The following is a 24,591-nucleotide window of genomic DNA, read 5'->3' as shown; positions in this document are numbered from 1 at the left end:
AAGATAGGCTCTGAGAGTTCATAGATTCACCCCACTTTCCTTCTATCACTTATATTTTGAGGCAGGGTTTCACTAAAGGAGGATCTCACCCATTGGCTGGGTTGGCTGGCTAGTTAGCTGTGAGGATGAGTTACCATCTCTGAGGTAGATCCTCATACTGAGGTGACAGGCACATGCCACTTCATCTGACTTTTATATGGGTGGTGGTGAGCCTAACTTAGGTCCTGATGCTTGTGGGGAAAGCTTTCCATCCACGGATCCATCTCCCGAGCACTAAGCTTTTAAACAAATAATTAATTGATGGATCCCCTGCCTGATACTGCTCAGGAGATTTTTTTTTTTAATTTAAAAAATTTTTAATGGTTATTTTACATATTTACATTTCAAATTTATCCCCCTTCCGTTTCCCCTCTCCAATCCCCCTATCTGGCCCCCCTTCCCCCAAGAACCTGAGACTTGATAGGCTATGGATCTAGGGGAAAACCAAATACTATTATTGTTCTACTAAAGAAATATAGCAGACTAGAGAGATGGCTCAGCAGTTAAGAGCTCTGACTGCTCTTCCAGAGGTCCTGAGTTCAATTCCCAGCAATCACATGGTAGCTCACAACCATCTGTAATGGGATCCAATGCCCTCTTCTGGGGTGTCTGAACACAGGGACAGTGTACTCATATAAATAAATGTTAAAAAAAAGAAATATAGCAACAAATGACTCTTAAAGACCTTCTCTTATACCAATAGATCAGGGTCTTACTCAGCCATTATCAGAGAAGTGTCCTGCAGCACGTGGGGGAGAAATACAGAGCCCAGAGCTAAATAATGTGCAGAGAGTGAGAGACCTTGGAACAGAGTCCTGAACCGGATGTCTCTACCAAGCCTCGCTCCTCAGGCCTCAGGGAGCTTTTCTGAAGAGGAGGCTGAAAGATTGATGGGTCAGTCGGGACAGAAGACACCAAGGACACTGTGCTTTCCATATGCAACAGGACTGTCAACCTGTGAACTCCCAGTCTGTGACAGAGTGCACAGAAATGGCATAGGCCCAAGCCAGGTGGGGTCCCAGCACTGAGAACCGGAAATGAGCACCCACCCCTAGCCAAGGAGCGATCTCCAGCTGATAACTGCTTGCAGAGGGAAACTTAGTTTTCTACAGTGAAGTCTGACTGGGCATATAAGCTACGAGTAAGGACAGGCTCCACGTTCAGAGCAGGTGGCCAACTCAAAATGAACTCAAAGGTATTTTGGAAGAACTTTTTTCATCTTACTGGTCTTTTATTTATTTGTTATAGTTTCTGATTTTGTGTTTTTATGGGTTTTCTCTGTGGATGTGTGCCTCTGCCTGTGTGTGCTGCTTGTGCTTTTTATTTTCTTTCTTTTTTTTCTTTTCTGTTTGTTTTATTCTAGTCTTGTTTGTTTCCCTAAAGAGAGAGAGAAAGAGAGAAGGCATAGATTTGGATGGGCTGGGAGTTGTGGAGAGGATCTGGAAGGAGATGGGGGGGGGGGACAAACCATGATCAGAATATATTGTGTGATTCAAAGACTTATTTTCAATAAAAATTAATTGATTAATTCATTCAAAAATATATGCTATGTTCTTTCTTTTTTCTTTTTTTAAAGATTTATCTATTTATTATATGGAAGTACACTGTAGCTGTCTTCAGACACACCAGAACAGGGCATCAGATCTCTTTACAGATGGTTGTGAGCCACCATGTGCTTGCTGGGATTTGAACTCAGGACCATCGGAAGAGCAGTCAGTGCTCTTAACTGCTGAGCCATCTCTCCAGCCCCATGCTATGTTCTTTCACAACATGCTGCAATGTGTTTCTTGGCACAAGACATTGAGGACTTTCTGGCATGGGGAAGGGTGGCCCGCCCTGTGGCCTCTGGCTGTGGGACAGGCATAGAGCTTGATTCTCAGTCCTCATCAGTCCTCTGAGGTGGACTCATTCTTCCCAGGGTGTGGCACCCAGTCAGCTTCCAGGTGTGAGCAGTGGTCTAAAGCACAGGAACAGGGGACATGACAGTGGCTTGGGTCAGGGCAGGATGCTTGGGTGTGAATGTCAGTCACCATGGATACAGAGATTCCACAATGCCTGACAATGGGATAACAGGGGGGGGGGGAAGAGCTACCAAGGTTAAATTCATGATCAAAACATCACCTTTCACTGGAGATAAGGACAGACAGACATTGCTTTGGAGTACTTTGTCAGTAATACCGTTTATGGGCAACTCCAGACCCTTGAGTCCTTGCACATTACTTGCATCCCACTTTTTCCGCACAATTGCTACAGGGCCTCCCTGGACATGCAGAAGGGGCTTCACGATAAGCACCATGTCCAGGAGGGTGGTGCGTCTTAGGAACTGGTCAAATCGGATCACAGTTGCCCCTTCTTGAAGTGGATGAGCATGGTAAAAACTGAGCTGCTGGCAGAGCCCTGAGGAAGAGTAGCAGAAGCTCAAGCACTCCCCGGCAGCTATGTGTGTAGCAGCCTTCGGGAGAGATACCTGAGGAGGGCTGGAGAGGGAGGGCCCTGTGTTAGAGCGAGGTTTCCTCCCATTGGCTGATTCCTGGGCCGCTCGGCAAGAAGGACGGAAAGCCACACCCCTGAGACCAATAGGAGAGTAATTTCACCTTCTATCTTTGGACCTTCTGCCCAGGGTCGTCTCTGGAAACGTTCCACCCCACCCCATACATTTTCCTCTCTGTCCCTTCCTCTGGGGATGCACAGGGGTTCCCGGGAGAAAAGGCTGATGTCCGTGGGCAGAGCCTTCAGGGCAGAGGAAGCAGCAAGAACCTGCCTCACCATTTGTAGCATCATTGTCTTGGAGCAATGGCTACTGCTTCGGTTTTGTTTTTATTTTCTGGTATTGAATGATTGCAGCCAACTGTCCCCTAGATTGCACAAGGACTCCTGGCCTTGGCAAATGGAGACAGAATTGAGTGGAAAACAATTTCAAAAACCAACTCTACATTTTACTGCACATGGGCCACCAAGTAACATCTGATCTCTAGAAACTTCTCTAGTGCCCCCCTCCAACCCCGTTTTTGAGACAGGGTTTCTCTGTGTAGCTCTTTCTGTCCTGGAACTCACGCTGTAGACCAGGCTGGCCTCGAACTCAGAAATCCACCTACCTCTGCCTCTCAAGTGCTGGGGTTAAAGGCGTGTGCCACCACTGCCCGGTGCATCCCTTCTTTCAAAAAAAAAAAAAAAAAAAGATGAACAGCATTTCTCCCTCTCTCCTCCTCCTCCCCTCTCCCCCTCCCCTGATCACAATACTCTGGATGAAGAGGAGAGTTATATAGGCATCAACGTGAGAGGAGAGAAGCTGATAAAGAAACAAAATTGAAGACTTTTGAAGTAAAAGTCACATGGGGAAACACACAGCTCCTTCCTAAGACTGCACCTGAGTGGACTTTGACAAAAGAATCCACTCGAATAATCAGTTTCTCAATGCCAAGCACACCATCTCCAGCTCCCAAGGACCACTCAGCCATCCCGGAACAGGCGGCGGTTGCTTTGATTTCTCTCTCAGTGTCTACTTTTGTCTTTCTGAGGATCTGTCATGGTCTTGCACCTGCCTCTGCACCCACGTCGCTTTGTGTACAAAGTAAACCACTCTTGTTTTTACTACGAGGTCGTAATCAATTGCACATTTTAAATACAGCGGTCTGTTAGTGTTCACAGGTGTTGCGTGTCTCGACTTTCTGATTATTCTAAAGCGAACTGCCGTGATCATTTGTGTCTATATCTTCCTGCGGATATCTGGCCTCATTTTCTTTAGCTGGAGCCCTAGAAGTGGATAACGGTGGCTCCATACTTAATGTTATAAGAAAATGGCAATTTTCCAAAGAAATTGTAGCGTTTCACACAACAGCCAGGGTTTTGTTTGTTTTGAATTATAATCAGCATGAAATGGAGACGATTTCACTGCGGTTTTAAAGTTGCATTTCCTTGGCAACCAATATGCTTTATGAAGCGCCTCCCTAGGCTTTGGAAGAGAGGGACGAGCTTTGATTCGCCCTGGTTTCTAGGTAATAAGACACTACCCGGGAAGTTTGCTGCTCAGTTTTGCCAACTTGACAGGGACTAGAGAGAATAATCCAGAAAGGAAGATCCTCAACTGAGAAAAATCCTCCATCAGATTGGCTTGTAGGCAAGCCCATCTGAGCATTTTCTTGTTCCAATGATTGACGTAGGAGGACCCAGCCCACTGTGGGTGGGGCCAATCTGGGCTAGTCCTGCATTGTATCAGAGAGCAGGTTGAGTAAGCTATGAGAGAAAGCCAATGAGCAGTGTTCCTCCATGGTCTCTGCTTTAGTTCCTGCCGCTAGTTCCTGCCCTGCCTTCCTTCAGCGATGGACTGTGATCTTTAAGCTAAGTAAACCTATCACCTCCTCAAGTTGGTTTTGGTCAGCATTTTATTGCAGCAACAGAAAGCAAACAAGCCAGGCAGTGGTAGCTTACACCTTTAATCCCAGCACTCTGGAGACAGAGGCAGGTGGATCTTCTCTAAATTCGAGCCAGCCTGGTCTACAGAGTAAGTTCTAGAATAGCCAAGGCTACACGGAGAAACCTTGCCTCTGGGGAAGCAAAAGAAAACAAAACAACCCCTCCCCCAAACCAAAACCAACTAACTAAACAACCAACCATCCAGCCAACCAACCACACCAAAAAACCAGAAACCAAAAACTCAAACCCCTAAACCCAACAACAACAACAACAAAAATATAACCAAAACAAACAAAACCCAATACAAACAAATACAGGGAGAAGCAGAAAACCGAGAACCTCTGTCCGTGATGCCCTCAAGGGCAGCTCAGGCTGAGCCTGTGGTGGGACAGGATTGGATATTAATGATGGAGACGAGTGGAATTTCTTTGGGACACAGGTAGGATTTGGAGAGGTGATCTTTCAGCCCTGCCTGCACACGGCTTGTTTGTCCTTGGGTCCTGGCTCTGCCAGTGTCCTTGCGTGTCACCACACTTGTGCAGCATTTGGCCCTTCTGTGTTTCAGTTTTCTAATCTTTAGACTGGGCATGGTTATGTCTTTCAGGGCCACGAATGTGAGTACTCAGGAATGACAGAGTTTTCCAAATAACAAGTGGGGCACCCTGAACCCACTTTCTTTTTTTTTTTTTTGTTTTGTTTTTGTTTTTGTTTTTGTTTTTTCGAGACAGGGTTTCTCTGTGTAGCCCTAGTTGTCCTGGAACTCACTCTGTAGACCAGGCTGGCACTGAACTCAGAAATCTGCCTGCCTCTGCCTCCCAAGTGCTGGCATTAAAGGCGTGTGCCACCACTGCCAGGCTCCACTTCTTGAATATTCCTTAAATGCCTTACATTTATGTTGACTGAGACTTTCTCCTCTCTCCTTGATGGGCGCAGGGGCAGGCTGCTTACTGGATTCTGTACTGGTGCCCACAAACTGGGCGAGGCCTCTGACACTAGGAGGAGGCTGTTGGTTTTGGAGGTAGGCGTCTGAATCTGAACCATTGTCCCTGCTGAAGTACTGAGCAGAACAGTTTTGCTTGGTTGTTATTATTAAGTTTCAAAGAAGTTAGGGCAGTTGCTTCTCCATATGTGTAGGTCCTACAGCCACAGACTGAAACAACTGTGGATTGCAAATAGTTGACTAAAAATTACACCCATCCTGCGCATGTGCAGATCTTCCCCTCACCATTGTTTCTAAACAATATATCACACTCACACTAATGGTTTACACAACACTTGCATTGCGTTAGACATTCTAAGAATCTTGAGGTGATTTAAAATATCTTAGAGGATATACGTGGCTTCCATTAAAATTTGAGGCCTTTTCATATATCAGACTTTATTTAGCATTTTCAGATTCTGGGTACCCATGGATACCCTGGCACCCACCCTGCATGAATACTGAGGCATGCCTGCATGCCATGTCCCTCTGCTCAGACAGTCCCACCAGCCGGGCTAGAACTGGAGCAGAATTGCCTAATGATTTCCCTCAATGATGTCTGCCCCCCACCTCAATTGCCTGCGTTCATGGGTCCAATTCTGAGTTACGAATTATCTTTCTCTTAGTACTGGAACAAAAAAGTGAGTCAGTGTGCTTCTTATTAATATATTTCACGGAGGAAGCAAGTCCTCTTGACTTTGCTTCAATCAAAGTGGGGCCAAGGACAAGAGTCAGGGACTCCAGGAACCATTGATGGTTTTAATCGCTGAGAGTCAAAAGAAAAAAGTGTGTGTGTGTGGGGGGGTAGGGTTGGGATGGGGTGGGGTACTCTGATAACAAATAGGGCGATGCTGGCATGTAGCCTGAAAGGTGAGAACCAGAGGAACTTTACTGAAACTTTTCTTTTTTGGAATAAAAAAAGTCTCTTCAAACAGTCACTAGAGTAAAGGTCTCACACCCCTTTCCTGTGCTGAAGCCGGAATTCTGAAGCTTGCTGCTCTGAAGGAAGCACAGATAATTTTTTTCTTTTTACATCTCAAGAACTCAGAGACTCAAAGGTTTTCAAGTTCTGTGCCCATGGAGAATTGCTGACTGACAGGGGATGGGGCAGAGCTGGGTCCCTTGGTATGAGGACCATTGTCAGAAGACAGAGGAAACCAAATGGCTCGGTATGTGGGTCATCGACCTTCTTGCTACTGTGAGGTAAAAAAACATGAAGGATGACCTAAAATTGACTATGTATTAAAGATCCCAGAGAAAGTAGCTCTTTTTTTTTTTTTTTGTCAAAGTGACAATGTTTATACTCCTTGAAGCCAGACCTCCTCAGAGTCCTGCCTTTAGAAGAACTCTCTGCAGCAGAAAAGCCTGGTTGCACCCTCAAGTCCCTTCTGACATCTATTAACTTTTTATCTTTTAAGGCAGTGGGCTACGTTATTGTAGAGGTGTTCAGTGGAATTGCAGCTTGATCGCTGACACTGGAGGGGTTCTAAGTCAGCTGTTTTCATAGTCCTGCCTAAAATTCTGCTTTATTTATTATTCAATTTAAACTGCCTTGCCCATGCCCTATGAAAAGGATCTAAATGATACAAGACTGCAAGATTAAGTGGCCCAAAGGAAAGGTTCATACAGAGAGAAATGGAAGAGGGAATGACCAGACAGATGGAAGCAAGAGGAAGGCGGAGGGAGGCGTGGGTGGAGGAAGGGATCGTAGCTCACACTATCATGTATCGGGTCATGCTCAGTGCCCTCAGAAAACAATGCTGTACACCTTCGTGGTGCTTTGGAGCCAGGAAGCTAGCTAGTTTCTGTCTAGGGCATTAGCTGTGCAGTACTGCTGGTTGGCACCAGATCTCTGTAGCTTATGATCTAAATGCAAACTGTTGCCTTATCATAGGGGACCCTGTTAGGGTTCACAGTAGTTTGTGCTCTGAGTAGGCCCTGCATTTTCAGTTCTTAGTAAAAGGCACTAGTTATAAAGTGAAGCATAAAAGAAACTTCTTTTTAACAACAATTTCATATTTACAGGAGAGTTGTGGAGACAGGGCAAAGAGCTCACGGACTCCACTATCCAGCTCTTCCTCAAGTGAAGGTCTTGTGTTGTTGTGGGACACATTTCACCATTAGGAAACTAACACTGGTACACTTTGACAGACTAACGGGAATGGAAAAGATGACTGAATTTGGCTCCCCTATTTCATATCCGTGTTCTGTGCCAGGATCCAATCTAGGGTACCGTGCTGTACTTGTATTCTCTAACTTTAATTCTTAATAAGATGCAGGTACATAATATATATGTGCCCTTGGAGGTATGGGGCAAGGTAAATATACATGTAAAATATTATCGAACAGATTATAGTTTCCATTAGAACATGCTATACTTGGGAGTTTTGTTCTTGATAAAAAATATTGCCGCAGCCAAGAAGTCACAGATGACTTACACATGTATAGAGTAAGGAAGGAAACACCCTACCTCAAATTAAATGGAAATAATGAAACAGTGTTTCAATTTCCATAAATAACTACAGCAATTATACAACTGGTGGGAAGACCTGAATGTAGGTAGAACCATCCAGTAAGTGTGGATGTAAAATGAGTGTGTGTGTGGAACCAAGAGAGGAACGAAGAGCCATCCGCCCTGCCTCTAATGGGTTGAGTAGCCTTATCCACATGCTCCTGTCGCCATGAGGTTCTGCCTTACCTCAGACCCAAATGACTGTGAACCAAAAACCTTTGTCACTTTGAGCCCAAATGAATCTTTCCTGCCCTAAGTTGTCACATGTCAGATGTTTGTCACAGTGGCGGAAGGGTCTATGAAGACATATAAAGCCATAATTGTCAACATCTTTCTACATTTGTTAAGTGTGTCTTATCAGTTGCTTAAAGTGAGTGATAGAAATTCCTACCTATAGGCAAGAGGATGTCAGATTCCTTGTTGAAGAACGTGAGGGAGTGGGGAAGGAGGGAGCTAAGCTGTTGGCTCAGAATTCCTTACTTGCAAAGATGCCTTTCAAAGACTCAAAAGAAATAACTGTTTTCAAACAGCAAACACTGAGAGCATTCACCAGCATTAGACTCTCATCGGAAGAATCTCGGAGGATGGTCTTTGGAGCAGAAGGAAAATAATAACGGAAGTAGTCCTGGATTCTCACAGAGCAATGAAAACAAAAGGTATTGTAAGTAGAAGTAAAAAATTTTTTTGTATTACTTCAACATATTTAGCAGATAATTGACTGCTAAATGAGAATAGCAATGCATCATGGGATTTAAATGTATAAGTAAAGTGTATGATACCCATAGCAAGATAATGAGAAGAGATAAGTGGCTATATACTGTCATATTTTTATAGTATGCATTAATTGAGATCAGACTAAGATAAGGTAATGTACAGGGTAAAACCCAAAAGGAATCACTACAATAATCCAACTGTAATGGCTATTCTTGGTTGTCAGCTTGACTATATCTGGAATGAACTACAATCCAGAATTGGCGGGCTCGCCTATGATCCAGATCTTGAGGCTGGAAGACAACAGGCTTTTGACCTGGATCTTGACATGGAGATCTTGAGGCATAGTGGTCATGAAAAGCTTAGGCCCAGGCAAGGTAGTACATGCCTTTAATTCCAGGAGACTAAGGCAAGGAGATCTCTGAGTTCAAGGTCAGCCTGGGACAAAGCAAGTCCCAAAACCAGGCATGGTGGCACATACCTTTAATCTGGGCCACACCTTCTGCTGGAAGCCTGTATAAGGACATTGGAAGAAGGAAGATTCACTCTTCCACTGCTTAAATTTAGAACCTACTTCTATAGAAGACCAGCTGAATCAGGTCTCCTGGGACTGAGCAACTACTAGATTCTTAGACTTCCCATCCACAACTGCCCATTGTTGGGTTAATTGAACTACAGACTATAAGTCATAATAAATTCTTTCAATATTACTTACTAATACAACAACTGAATTTGTATTTATTATAGTATGCCAAAATGAATATAAAATGAAGAATACTTAATAGAGAAGACAACAGCATAAGAATATACAGAATATAAAGAAAGAATAGATTTAAGATTTAATTTGAGCTTAACTAAACAAATATTACATTAAATGTAAATAACACAAATGCCAAATTAAAAGGAAGAGACTTGAGGGACTATATAAAAGAATGCAAGATCCACTTATAATCTGTCTATAAGAAACTCACTTAAGGGCTGAAGAGATGGCTCAGAGGCTCAGAGGTAAAGAGCTTTGACTGCTCTTCCAGAGGTCCAGAGTTCAATGTAACCATCTCAAAAACAAACCACAAACAAGTCCAAGACTTCATAAACTGGGCATCACAGAGGCCATATGTGTATTATCTCAGCACTTGGGAGATGGAAGCAAAAGAATCAGAAATTGAAGGTCATTCTTAGCTACATAATAAATCTGAAGCCAGCCAGGATATGTGAGACTTTGAGAATAAGCAAACAAACAGTTAAATTGAAGGCTGGTTAAAACCTGTAGCAAACATCTATCTTAATATTTCTTTTATTCTCTCTTGACCATGGATGAAGCCTATTCTCTTAGGTTTGCTTCTAACAAATACTCTTTGAAAAAAGTTACAGGAAGTTGTTTTATTTTTCTGCCAGTAGGTCAAGAAAATTGCTACTTCTACCTTGCTAGCCGACTTTGTTGTTCTGTCAGGCTGCATGCTTTGAAATAAATTGCCGCACTAGAAAGAACTATGTAGCAAAGGTTATGGCTTGAAAGAGTGTGTGTCTCCAAGATTCACCTTAAGTTCAATCCTCAATGGAAAAGTATGAAGAGGAAATGGATGGATTTAGGAAATGATTAGGTCTTTAGCTCTCCATGGTCACAGCTACAAGTAGTACTTATAAAAGGCCTGGAGGGAAGTGAGTTCATTGCTTCCGTATCTTCTGCCTCTTATGCCACATGAATATGCAACAACACAGTTCAATGCTGGAAGCAGAGAGAGCCCTCCAGATCGGCCTCTGCTGGTACCTCTGTCTTGGATGTCCCAGCCTCACCGTCAGAAATGGGGGAAATAACTATGTGTGATTTTTAAGGTACCCAACCTAAGGTATTTTGTCATAGCAGCAGGAATGGATTAGGCAGTAAGGAACTGAATTCATCCACAGCCACTGAAGAATGGAGACCTTAAACCCAGCAGTCCTTAAGGAATTGAATTCTGCCACTAACTGCAAGGGCTTGTCCACAGGTTTGCTCTAGTTGGACACTCAGACCAGATTACAGGCTTTCCTGTCACCTTTGAGAAGCCTGAAAGCAGAAAACCCAACTAAGCTGTGGCTGAACTCCTGACTCACAGAGATTGTGGTGTAATAAATGGGTTTTCGAAAAGTCAATTTTAATTTTCTGTGTACATGTGAGTACCTGTGCGAGTGTCTGCACTCCTGGTGCCCACGGAGGTGAGAAGGAGGAATCCGGTCCTCTGAAACTGAAATTAAAGATAGGTATGAGCCACTATGTGGGTGCTATAAACTGAATGAGGTTTCTCTGGAGGGGCAGACAGTGTTCTTAACAGCTGAGCCATCTCTCCAGCCCTTAAATGTGCTGTTTTAAGTCTGTTTGTGCTCATTTGTTGCACGGTAATAATAAAACTGATGAGATGTAAGTGCTAACACTAGTCAGGACAGCTATACTGCCATCAGAGCAGCTATTTTAAATTATTACTTTTCTTATTTTTTATTTATTTTATATTTTCTTATTTTTAAATTTTTATTAATTAAAATTAATTAAGAATTAATTTAATGAAAATGTAATGATACTTTCCCTTTCTTCATCTGGTCCCTCGAATGTACCCACTTGCATGCATTCTCTCAAATTTAAATTCATGTTTTTTTATTTAATTGTTGTCATACACATGACACACACACACACACACATATAGTTGTAAACATATAAATACAACCTACTCAGTTTATATAATGTTACTTGTGTATATATGATTGCAAGGTCACTTGGTATTAGATAACCAATTGGATCATCCTTAGGGAAGACTATTTTTTCTGCTCTCAGCTTTCTAAAGTAGCTATTTTTAATATCAGACAAGGTATATTATCGCCCAAAAGGATCACTAAAGATTAAGAATACCATTTCACTGGGGCTGGAAAGATAGCTTTGTGGTTAAGAGCACTGGCTTCTCTTTCAGAGGACCCATGTTAAATTCTCACTACCTACATGGTGGCTCACAACCATCTCTAGTATCTAGGACATCCCCAATTCCCTTTTATGGCCTCTGTGTGCACTGCATACATGCAGTACACAGGCACACATCCAGGCAAACAGCAATCAGACAGAGAGAGTTTCACTCCCTCTTCAATAACTTGATTAGGGTGAAGAAAGTGAACTAAGTACTCAGAGGTATTGGTAGGCCTAGGGAAATTGATGTGATTGACTTTGCTAGAATGCTGAATCACACAACTGCCAAATACAGATTAAGGTGCGTGAGGACATTTACCAAGAGAGCAATATAACCCATATTTTGGGTTATAAAATGACTCAATGAATTTATAAAGTCACACAAAGTAAAATTTCTGAACACCTTTGATTAAGTTGGGAAGCAGAGGCAAGTGGATCTTGTGTGTTTAGGGTCAATCTGATCTGTCTAGAGAGGTCCAGGCCAGCCAGGGCTACACCGTGAGATCATGTCTCAATGAAATAAGAGTAAAGATCGTATATAGGAAGACTTGTAGTATATAAGAATAGTATATAGGAGGACTTATAGCATATAAGGACAGTATATAGGAGGACTTGTAGTATATAAGGAAAATATATAGGAAGACTTGTAGAGCCCTGAAAGTCTACATTTGAAAAATAATATTCAAACCAATGACTTTAGCCTATATTTAAATACATTTTAAAAACATAAGCAAATGAAACTCAATGCATGCAAGAAAGGAAAAGAGCAGAAAACTCCTCAGGGATCAGTGAAACAGAGAACAGAAAAATAGTAGAGAGGAGAATTAAAAAGAGGCAGAGAAGTTTAGTGAAATCACAAACAAAACTGCTGGTGATGCAGGAAATTCCAACCTCATGAATGAGGGAGGGTCAGTGAGGTCAGAAGGGAAACTGATGGGGGTGGGACGCACCCCAACATCGTGAATGAGAGGGCAATATAACAATTCACAGCCAGTATAAAAAATAAGGGTCAACGTCATGGCAGCAAATTAGACCACCCAGATGGAACAGACAAAGCTCTATGAAAGCTTGCTTAAAAAGAGAAATAAAATACCTCTATTTAGGAAACAACTTGAGTTTATAGTTAGAAACCTCTCACCAAGAAAAAGCCACACTCAGATGGCTTTGGTGTTGAACTGCACCAAATACCGGGGACAATCTAAGATCTTAAAAATAGAAGTGGGAGGAGGGATTGCTTCTCACATGTTTACTGACATCATATCACTGAATGCTCATACTGGACAAAGATGGTGAAAGGCAGTCATAGACTAATATCTCTTATGAAAATAAGTGTAGGGTTTAAAAATATTACAGCAAATGAAAACCAAATATCCATCCATCTATCATCCATCCATCCATCCATCCATCCATCTACCCATATGAATATAATAACTCATGAGTAAATTAATCTCAGGAATGCAAGGTTGGTTATTCAGTCTCTCAGTGTTAAGAGACAAAACAAGAATCATATGATCATTTCCACACATATAAAAACATTTAGGGTCAGATGGTGGCAGTGCACGCCTTTAATCCCAGCACTCAGGAGGCAGAAGCAGATGGATCTCTGAGTTCGAGACCTGCTCTACAGAGCAAGTTCCAGGATGGACAAGGCTATAGAGAGAAACCCTGTCTCAAAAACCACTTAAAAAACCTCAGTGTTTTCTGTAGTGGCTATTCCTGGTTGTCAACTTGACTATATCTGGAATGAACTACAGTCTAGAATTGGAGGCTCAGAGATATAAGTTTCTGACCTGGATCTTGGCATGGAGACCTTGAAGCATAGTGGCTAAGACAAGGAGATCTCCAAGTTCAAGATCATTTGGGATTAAAGGCATGGATGCACACACCTTGAATCTGGGCCACACCCTCTGTTGGAGACCTACAGCCTTTAATCTGGGCTACACCCTCTGCTGGAGATATATAAGGACTTTGGAAGAAGGAAGATTCTCTCTCACTCTTCCTTGCCTGCTTGCTTCGTGGGACTGAGAAACTGCTAGATCCTTAGACTTCTATCCACAGCTGCTGCTGATCATTGTTGGGGAGTTGGACTATAGACTGTAAGTCATTGACAAATTCCCTAACTAAATAAAGACTATCCATACGTTCTGTGACTCTAGAGAACCCAAACTAATACATTTTCACATACAGGATATACCCATATTAATATAATACAAATTCTCAGTGACCTAAGAAGGAGTGCTCCGTCTTTGACAAAGGTGACCTACAAGGAAGCAAATGTGAATTTGTCTGCAGATGATGTCTGCATAGGAATCCCATGGAATTTATAGAGTCTTTAGAGAAACCAGTGAGTCCATTGAGGCAGAAGGCTGCAAGCTCTCTATACAGAGAATAAAATAAAATAAAATAAAATAAAAATTCACATGGCAGATACACAAAATCAGGAATTGGAATGAAAATGCTTTCTACAGTGGCACAGAAACTAAGAAAATGTTAATATCTGGTCACAGTTGTGTTCTAGGTTCCTTTCTACTGCCAAGATCAAACACTCTAACTAAAGTAAGCAAGGGCAGGAAAAGGGTTAATTTGGCTTATACTTCCAGTCACAGTCCTCCATTGTTCTGGCTGGTTTTCTATGTCAACTTGACACAGGCTGGAGTTACCACAGAGAAAGGAGCTTCAGGTGGGGAAGTACCTCCATGAGATCCAGCTGTGGGGCATTTTCTCAATTAGTGATCAAGGGGGGAGGGCCCATTATATGTGGTGCCATCTCTGGGCTGGTAGTCTTGGGTTCTATAAGAAAGCAGGCTGAGCAAGCCAGGGGAAGCAAACCAGTAAGAAACATCCCTCCATGGCCTCTGCATCAGCTCCTGCTTCCTGACCTGCTTGAGTTCTAGTCCTTACATCCTTTGGTGATGAACAGCAATGTGGAAGTGTAAGCTGAATAAACCCTTTCTTCCCCAAGTTGTTTCTTGGTTCATGTTTGTGCAGGAATAAAAACCCTGACTAAGACATCCATGGAGGGAAGACGGGAGGAACTCAAGAAAGTACTTGAAGCAGAAACTATGAAGGGATGCTGTTTGCTGCCTCACTCACAGGGTCATGCTTGGCTGGCTTTCTTATGAAGACCAGGACCACTTGCCTGGGGATGATGCCACCCATAGTGGACTGTCCCCCCACTGCATCAATTAACAGTCAAGACAGGACTTGTACCAATTAACAGTCAAGACAATCATTCACAGACATGCCTGGTAGCCTTTGTGCAATCCCTCAACTGAGAGTTCCTTCTCAGGTGGCTGTGTCAAGGTTAGTTAAAGGGAAGCAGACATGGAGAGCATTTGTGATCAGCTCTCAAATAGCTGAGGCGGGAAGATTATGAATTTGAAGCCAACTTGAGCTACACAGTAAGAGAGCTACCCTCTCAAACCAATCAGCAACCAAATGTGTGTGTGTGTGTGTGTGCATTTGTGTGTGCCTATGTGTGTGTATGTATACATATGAATTAGGAATAAATCATATACAATATTTGCAAACCCCATGCACAGAAAACTACAAATCGCAGTTGGGAGAAAGCAGAGAGGATCTAAATAAACAGACGGGTGAATTGTATCCATACATCAGAAACCTAAACCTAAAAGTTTGCTTATGATGTTTACTCTCTCCAAACTGATGTATATGTTCACGGCAGCCCTAGTCAAAACCCAGCAGACACCATGTAAAAGCTGACCATCTGAACCAAAAATTCAAATGACATGCAAATGGGTTACAATAGCCAAACAACTTGGTCTTTTTTTTTTTTTTAAGTTGAAATTATATGTACATTGGTGCTCTGTCTCCATGTCTGTCCGTGTGAGGGTGTCAGATCTCCTGGAACTAGAATTACAGACAGTTGTGAAATGCCATATGGGTGCTGGGAATTGAACCTATCTCCTTTGGAAGAGCAGTCAGTGTTCCTCACCGTTGAGCCATCACTCCAGTCCCCAGAAGGCTTACCTTAAGTTCTACTACATAGTTAGAACAGTCAAGGCAGTGACGTATTGGTGGGAAAATAGATGGATAGATCCTTAAGGGGACAGCTCTCTCACCCTGGCCACATTATCTTGAGTCTTAGTAGAACATCCTACTCTCTTCTTGAACCCTTAGAAGGAATCACCTCAAGGTCACTTGCCTCCCTGTTGGCAACCATGGGGCTGGTTCCTGTCCCTTCCTGAGTTCAGAGCAGAGGAGACTTCTTTCCTCACTCCCTCAGAACAGAGCGACAGCCGGAAGCTGCTCCGGGAAGGAGGCTCAGCTGTGGCTGCCTGCAGTGAGATGCCCTTCCCTTCCATCCACGTGGACCTCATCCACCTCTGCTTTGGGATTTGAGATAAGGACTGTATGAAGTTGCCATGGCAGCCCGTCCTCTCGGTGTCTATGCAACAGATCGGCTCACTGGGCTATGACCAGCTCAACCAGCAAGACTGTGTCTTGTGTGTACTTGGCAAGAGAGTCTAGGAATGATGTCAGATATAAACGGCCACTTGATTTTTATCTCTGTGTGTGATTATTTGGAGAGGCCACAGGTCAATCTTCAATGTTTTTTTTAGGATCTGTCCGTGTGTGTGTGTGTGTGTGTGTGTGTGTGTGTGTGTGTGTGTGTGTTTAAGACAGGGTTTCTCTGTGTAGCCCTGGCTGTCCTAGAACTTACTCTGTAAAATAGACTGGCTCGAACTCAAAGTTCCACCTGCCTCTGCCTCCTGAGTGCTGGGATTAAGGGTGTGTTCCTCCTTGCCTGGCTCCGCGTCTCCTTTTTCAGAACAGGGGCTTTTTACTGGGCCAGGAGCCCACTGAATAAGTGAGGCTAGCTGGCCAGTGAGCTCTAGGGAGCCATGTGTCTTTGACTCCAGTACTAGGATTCTCAGTGCACGGTGGAACATTTGGAGGGAAAGAAATTATATAAGTATATTATCATTTCAAAAACTAAAAGAAATAATTAAGGAAAATAAGTGCATGCCATTATGCCTGGCTTTTAAATATGAGCCCTGATGATGAAAGCCATCTACTCAGTCCTGATTAATTGATTTTTTTTGGGGGGGGTCAATTTGCAAAGGCAAAGGAGTGGGGAAAGGAAGGGGCTTTGACACCAGCAGGTTTGATGTTCTCCTGAAGCAGTATTTCACACCACAGCATATCACTCAGCACAAGAAAGGACTGATCTATCTATGGGCTGTACCCAGCAGTGTGGGTGTGCCTCAGAGTAAATATATTGAAGAAAAGCCAGAGAAACCCCTGATGGAACAGTTGGAAAAGCAAAGTCACAAAACAAACCAGTGACTTGGATTACTCCTCACAACCTTTTAAGAAAAGAACTCAAGGTGGGTTAGATTTCACTTTGGGTGGGTGGGGGGGGTGATCAGCTCAGTCCTGGCATATGACAACAGGTCACAGTGCTGTGAGGCAGCTCTCTATCTGCACACAGTGCCAATTGCTTGGGGGAGTCTATGAAGTGAACTGTGATCTCTTTGGTTTTTTTCAGACAGGGTTTCTCTGTGTAGCCCTGGCTGTCCTGGAACTCACAGAGATCCATTTACCTCTGCCTCCTGAGTATTGGGATTAAAGTTATGTACCATCCCTAGAGGCAGCAAAAGGAGTTTGGTTCCCTGGGATTTAGACCAGAAACAGAGGACCATTGTGAGCTCACTGCAGTGGGAACGGATCTAACTTACCCTAGGCTAACATCAAAAGCCAGCACACCCCTCCAGCCAGGCTCTGAGTGCAGACCTGTCACACCATTAGCAGGCTCTTGTCAGTTTCTGGAGAAACTGCAGACAAAGTAGGTGTCTGGGGTTACCTTGGCCTCAAAGTTACAACTCAAGGTGGTTACAGTCTGGTCAAAGTGAATCCGTACAGATTTTAATGTAGGACTGTAAGATTTAAGTCTGTAGACGAAACAGAGAAAACCTCTGTGGTCTTGGGTCAGATAAAACAGCCCAACATATACTCCAAAAGAGTAAATTTGGCAAACTGAACTTTATCAAAGGGAAAACCTTCTATTCCCCATAGATCCTGTTAAGAGAAGAAAACAGAAGTTGGGAGATGGTGGTTGTTAACCTCACACGTGATGAGGGATGAGGGCTCTGTGCCTTGAATATATACAGAGATCTTGAGGTTTTAATATGAAAACAACTGAATATAACATCTGAGCAAGGGTCTGAACAGATAGCTCACCTGGGAAGATCTAGGCTGGCAGGTAAGTATGGGCTAAGTATCTGTGAATGAGTGCAGAATAATTGGGAAATGATATAGTCAGAGAAATGCAGGCTGAAGCTACGGTGTTTTGCTTCCCTGTGACTGTCTGCAGGTCTCCCACTCATGCCCCTGCGGCTAAAGGGACCCTACTAGCATGGTAGTAACTTAAAAGTTACCTTCTTAATCTCATCAGACTGGCTAGTTATTGTGACCGTAGGTTTATCCAAAAGTAATAAAGGTTTGTAAAATGGCACAACTCTTAGGGATATTTGATTTGCAACAACTCCAAACTGGAAACAATCAAATGGCTTTCATTATTTTGTCTGTCCATGGATTGCAGTAACTAGGATTGAACTCATCATAGCCTCACAAATGCTAGTGAAGTGACTTACCCTGAGCTACATCCCTTCAGGGGTTCAAATATCTTTCTTTCAGTTAAGAATGGATAAAACACGTTGTCGAGGACCCACACCATAGAATATTACTTAGCGCGAAAAGGGAAGGAGCTATGGCTTACCCACGACAACGTGGGCGTATCCCAGAAGAATTATGTTGAGAACAAGAAGCACATTGTAGAAAATGTAGAAAGCACGTTTTTTGTTGTTGACGTTTTATTTGTTGGTTGGTTTGCTTTTTAAGACAAGGGTGTGGTGTGTGTGTGTGTGTGTGTGTGTGTGTGTAGCCCTAGCTGCCTTGGAACTCATTCTGTGGAGCAGAATGGCCTCCAAGAGTTCTCCAGAGTGCTGAGATTAAAAGTGTGAGCCACCACTGCCCTAGCAGATGGTAATTCTACTTAATAAGAAATTGTAAAACTTTTTAAACACGTGAGACTGACAGATGCCCTTCACAGGGTGGGGCCGCTGCTTTAGAAACATTGTTGGAACTTTGTTACTCTTAAGATGCTGGGAGTCTGAGGGCCTCTTAGGCATCTCTTCTCTGGACCCGGTGCTTAGCCGCCTTCTGCCTGCTGCTAGAGCTTCCAAGGGGCGGGAGACCCTGGTAACTTTGGGCAGGCGGGAAGCAGCGGACCCCAGTAAGATCCAAGAGTGGGATGAGGTGATTTTATGCTATCGCCACTACAGAGAAAGCAGTCGAGCAATTATAAAGCAAGAAAAAGTAGGGGCTAGAACCTTCGAAAAGAAATGTTGAGATGATACAACCCTGGCAGAAAACTGGCAAACAGCAGCACCAAGGTCGCTGGGGCCCCTTTGATCCTCTCCGCCCCAGGCAGCGCGACCCGGGCGGGTGGAGTCCTTGCAGGCCTCGGAAGCTCCCGCCCGAGAAGCTAACCATTTATGTCACACTGTGACAATTATTCTGCATAAAATTATCATTAAAAACCCTAATTTTTCAGCCTCCAACCCCGCCAGTGGCCTTTTAGCATTCTTCAGCGCTGCGTCTGCGGGCCGTGATCAGAGGCTCATTACCGCGGCGTGGCGCCCCGCGCGCTCGCAATCAAGCGCTAATTAACCCGCCCGGGGCCGCGCCGGCGGGGCGGGGCCGGGGAGGGTCCAGCGGCCGCTGGGGCGGGGTTCATGGCCTGGGGACTAGGGTCAGACCTCAGACTGATCCCGGTATGGGCCTGAAAGATCCAGGCCTGAGTCTGTGAGTCAGGATCACTGGCCTGGGAATTAGGGTCAGAATCCCAAGCTTGGGGACAGTAGACTTAGGGTCCTGGGCCTGGAGATGAGGGACAGACGGATGTCTGGCCTGAGGACTAAAGTTACAGTCCCAGATTTGGACACGAGAACTCATAGACCCTGCCCTGGGGACCAGAGTCAGGAAATCTCCCGCTTCGGGGCTCGGTATAGACAGGGATCCAGCCTGGGAAGTGGGGTCAGGGTCCGTTCCTAAGTCAGTGGCCTGGGAAAGGAGTTAAGTAAGGACCCGGGTCTGGGATAACGTGGCCAAGGGCCAAATTTGAATCGAGGCCCGAAATCCCTAGTCTGGTCCCTGGACCAATCCGCAGTGTGGGAGCGCGTCTTACCCAAGCGAGGCGGGTGTGCGGCATAGGTGCAGGGGCGCCAGGCCCTCGGAGCTGAGTAGATCTGGGTCTGCTCCATGCTGCAGCAGCAGCCGGGCGCAGGCGGTATGGCTCCCTAGACAGGCCTCATGTAGGGCACCACGACCTCCGGGGCTGGCATCCGGATCAGCTTTGCGACTGAGCAGGTGTCGCACGCAGGACTCGTGGCCGTGGGCTGCAGCGATGCACAGCGGAGTGGTGAGCTCACGCTTGTATTCCAGGGTCCAAAGGCCTGCGAGGGGAGGGGGACAGGGTATAAGGTGAATGGGGCAAACGGAAGAACCGGTGGGGTGAGCAGTTTGCTGAAGCTGGAGGGCGAAACCACATCTTAGAGCTCAGTACCTGGTGCATGTGTATAAGAGGCACTTGGAAGTATAGTTAGAGATGCATACCCCGACAGAGAGCAGAAAGACAGACAGAAAGTAGAAAGACACACGAGGAAAAAGACAGGATCCGGAGAAAGAAGAGGAAGAGGCTGGGATGGCTGTACCGGAGATAGGTCCCATTTCTGACATAGGAGGGATTTTTCAGCTGTTTGGGGAGGGACTGGAAATCTTGTAAGTTAGAGTTAAAGGCCAGGAGGAAGAATCAACGGGATAGGATGTATGTATGTATGTATGTACATATGTATACATGTATGTAAGTATGTATGTGTACATGTATGTAAGTATGTATAAATGTATGTAGGTATACATGTATGTAAGTATGAATGTATGCATGTATACATGTAAGTATGTATGTGTATATGTATGTATGTATGTAATGCCAGCGCAGAAGGGATCTCTTATGGGCTCTGGATTGGGGGTGACTGAGAGAAGTGGGCTGTGGAATTTTCCTGGATCTAACCTTTGTCACCTACCTCTTTATCAATAGAAAGAAGCAAACAGACAAATCAAATCCCATCAAGGAGCCCTGCTGGGGAAAAAGACAAGGAAGAAATGGAATGTTCTTGGAAGTGGCTGCTATAGAAGATGGCTTCCAAGTAGATGTCCATGGCCAACACAATTCTGGTGTGTGTGTGTGTGTGTGTGTGTGTAGCGTTGCTCTTTCTTGATGGATGAATGAGCAGGTGCTGTGCGTGACTTCTCTGAACACTTCTCTGCTTTCATGAAGCAGGGGCAAGGTTGTTAGTGGCCAGGAGCACCTGTGGGGGGCTGTCCCCCTGTGAATACCATCAAGGGACAGGTGCTCATGTGGCAAGAGGGCTTTCTGTAATGATGGAAGGATCGATAAGGTGGCTGTAATGAGCTGCCCAGGAGACCCCTTTTGAGGCCAACCTCCTTCCTGGGACCCATGCTGGGCTGTTTTGAAAGCCCACACTCATTAATTACCTACCTGTGTGTGGCAGAGAATCCTAGCCTGCTGCTTGTCCCAAAGGCCCAGTCTGGAGCCAGCTGTTTGCTCAGTGGGCAAAATGGGGGAGTGACTGTCCCACTGGTTAAAGGGACAGTACTCAGAGGCACAGGGATTGGGAATGGGGTGGGGGTGGGGGGCGGTGTCTACCTGGGTTTGGACTCTCTTTTCTAGGGAAGACAGTCTGATTACAGGGATGGGGTGGGTCTTCCTGAGGAGAGTGAGCCTTCTGTCTTCCTCAGGGACCACACCAGACCCCTTCTTTGGTGCATTTACCAAGATAAAGAAGAATCTGCTTTAACTTGTACAGTCTCCGAAGTTCCCAGCCTATCTGGTTGCCTCCTCCCAACCCCAGTTCTGTATGCCCACCCCAATGAGCCAAGACTTTCTAGGTCATGGGCTGATGAGGGTCCTTCATGCCAGCAAGAAAACTTAACTTCTGGGCTGGGGAGATCGCTCAGTTGGTAAAGCATTTGCTATGAAAATATAAGGACTTGGGTTTGGTCTGCAGAGTCCACATACAAAATCCAGGTATGGTGGTCCATGCTTACAATCCCAGTGCTAGGGAGATGGAGACAGGAAGACCCTTTGGCCCACTGATTGGCCAGGCTAGCTTAGCCTAGCCTCTGACAAGCCTCAGGCCTGTGAGAGGCTGTCTCAAGAGTCAATGGTATATTTACACAATGGAATATTACTCAGCAATTAAAAACAATGAATTCATGAAATTCTTAGGCAAATGGTTGGAACTGGAAAATATCATCCTAAGTGAGGTAACCCAATCACAAAAGAACACACATGGAATGCAGTCACTGATAAGTGGATATTAACACAGAAGCTCTGAATACCCAAGACACGATTCACATATCAAATGATTCCCAAGAAGAAGAAAGGAGAGGGCCCTGGTCCTGGAAAGGCTTGATGCAGCAATGTAGGGGATTACCAGGACAGAGAAGTGGGAGGGGGTTGATTGAGGGAAGAGGGCTTATGGGACTTATGGGGAGGGGGGAACCAGGAAAGGGGAAATCATTTGGAATGTAAACAAAGAATATAGAAAAGAAAAAAAGAAAAAAAAAAGAGTCAATGTTCCTAGAGGCTATTTTCTGCTCTGAGGAGTCAGGTGGCTGGGCAAAAAAAATACCATGGAATCCAGGTAGCCGTGAGCCCCTGCCATCCTGGTCCTCACTGAGCTCAGGCTGTACTAACTGGACTGCAGCCATTTCCCTGATCCCCTACTCTCAGCACATTCTAATGTCCTGCCCTGCAGATGTGTGCTAGAAAGGTTGTGGAACATAAGGGTCAAAAGACTATGGGTGGCGGGGAACTAGATTTTGACAAGATGAAAAAAGATGGGTTAAACTAACATCCTGGGGTTTGCCATTTGAGCACATGTGACTCCAGGGTTGGATAGCATGTGATTTAGAAACTAAACCTGGCTTAGCATTCAAGCAACTGACATTCTTGGTCTGGGACAGGTGAAGAAGGGATAGGTCTCACTAGGAGGTGGTACAGCCAGACCCATAGGACTGATACCTTCCAGCCAGCAGGCTTCATGCTTGTTACAAACAGGACAGCTCTTTGGCAGTGTTTTGGGTTCAGTTCCCTTTGCTCGTGAGAGGTTTAAACAGAAATGTGTTGGTAGAGAGCTACCTTTCCACATTCTTCGCTTTTTTAAAATTTTTAAAAAATTTTTTGGTTTTTCAAGACAGGGTTTCTCTGTGTAGCCCTGGCTGTCCTGGCACTCCCTCTGTAGACCAGGCTGGCCTCAAACTCAGAAATCCACCTGCCTCTGCCTCCCAAGTGCTGAGATTAAAGGCGTGCGCCACCACTGCCCGGCACCTTTCCACATTCTTAGCCTGCTAGAGCTCACAGGTTAGGACTTGAGACACTGGCCACAGATCCTCAATTTCCTATGGTCTGGCAGAGCTGTGGTGGATTTCAGCACAGGAGTGCACAGCAGATGGGTGCCTAGCACAGGTTCCCAGCCCTAAAGCCTGCGTACATCTGGATGGCTCAGCACAAAGCAGCCACATCTGAGTGTCAGGACTGTGCCCTGCCACAAACAACACAAGGCTCTCTGGGTTTATTTCCCCTTTCTTGTTTTCAAGCTTCTCTAGATTCCAGGAGGAGTGTCTGCTGCAAGCCTAGTGTTTTTCCCTCTGTTGACACTGTATGGTCTGCAGGATGCCACACCCACTGCTAAAGTACTGTGGTGTTCAGCGATTCATAGAACGACCTCACACAGAGCTTCCTGTTAGAGGTTCCCTAATCTCTACCTCCCCAGCTGCCAAGATCAACAGCGAAACCAAGGCTTTGCTTTCAAGGTACGAGATGCCTCCAGCTGGGTGCTTCCCACCCATCATTTTCCCTTTGGTAGCTCATCACCCACCAGACCAAATTTGTTTACGAATCCCTTTTGGTTATAGATACTCCTCAGAGGCTTGGCCTGTGTGCCCTCCCTTCAGGTAGGATGCACACATTCCCAGAAGGCCAGAAGCTTAAAGTGGCACAACAACTCTTTAGAGGAACCAGGGTACCTGAGAGCCCAAAGGTGGCCAGGGATGCCACCTGCCATTCCATCTCTTCGTTACTGATCTCAAACACCACATTGGCATCCCAGAAGCACTAGCCTATGAGGAATCGGATATGGTCCAGGTCTCCTGCCACCAGTGCAGTGTGGAACTCAAACTCTGGAGCCCCAGCTCTGGCCTGAGGCTCTTTGTTCATCTTCTGGAAGATCTGCAGTTTTCTTCCAGCTGGCTCCGGCTGTCTCTCCATCGCAGAGCAGAGGACGGATTTCAGAACGGGTTCTTTAGCAGGGGAAGACAGCCTTACAGAGAGTGGGCTATTTCTATTGTCATGACTCCATTGTCCTCCCCTTGGAGCCCTGTGACAGTGTATTTATAACTCCTGTGGGCTCTGATGTGATAATGGTCACTTGATATGACCACGGTCATGTGACCACCAAGATATCACCGTGGTCTCTCATCTGTGTGATTGTATAGATGATAACCCCAAAGGAAAATAAACGCTTCTATCTGTCTCCAAGCTGCTCTGCACGTGGAGTCAAAGGCAGACACCAGCCACATGCACTCTACCTGACAGACAGACTGGGCAGTTCTCTTATTTGCTGTTTGATCAGGCGACCCCAGCCATACACAGGGCACTGAGGCTGGTGCCAAGGTCTAGAAAGCAGCTGAGGTCATGCGGTGCTTGGCAGGGTTAGATTCTCTGAAAGGTGGCTGTGAGAAGGCTTTGTACACCATTGTGGCAGGGAAGCCTAAATTGTAGTGGAGAGCTCAGGATGTTGGAGATGCTAGGACCATTGGATGCACACGAGGATTTCAGGCACATAGTTGAGCTGACCCAGGAGAATCAATGTGTGCTGCGGGCAGCAGAGCTGGAGGGTCAGA

At 45.0% G+C, this 24,591-nt stretch overlaps 1 protein-coding gene across 1 annotated transcript in view; it reads right to left on the bottom strand.

Moving 5' to 3' along the window:
- Positions 1–24,591, bottom strand: part of Asb18 (ankyrin repeat and SOCS box containing 18) — a 64,497-nt gene that overhangs the window by 20,552 nt on the left and 19,354 nt on the right. The window contains 2 exon segments of the mRNA XM_052192934.1: positions 19,793–20,060; positions 23,716–23,838. Coding sequence (XP_052048894.1) covers positions 19,793–20,060; positions 23,716–23,838 — 391 coding nt within the window.

The sequence above is a fragment of the Apodemus sylvaticus genome, chromosome 9 (assembly GCF_947179515.1).
Source record: "Apodemus sylvaticus chromosome 9, mApoSyl1.1, whole genome shotgun sequence".
Classification (NCBI taxonomy): domain Eukaryota; kingdom Metazoa; phylum Chordata; class Mammalia; order Rodentia; family Muridae; genus Apodemus; species Apodemus sylvaticus.
This window is presented reverse-complemented; position numbering and strand designations above follow the sequence as displayed.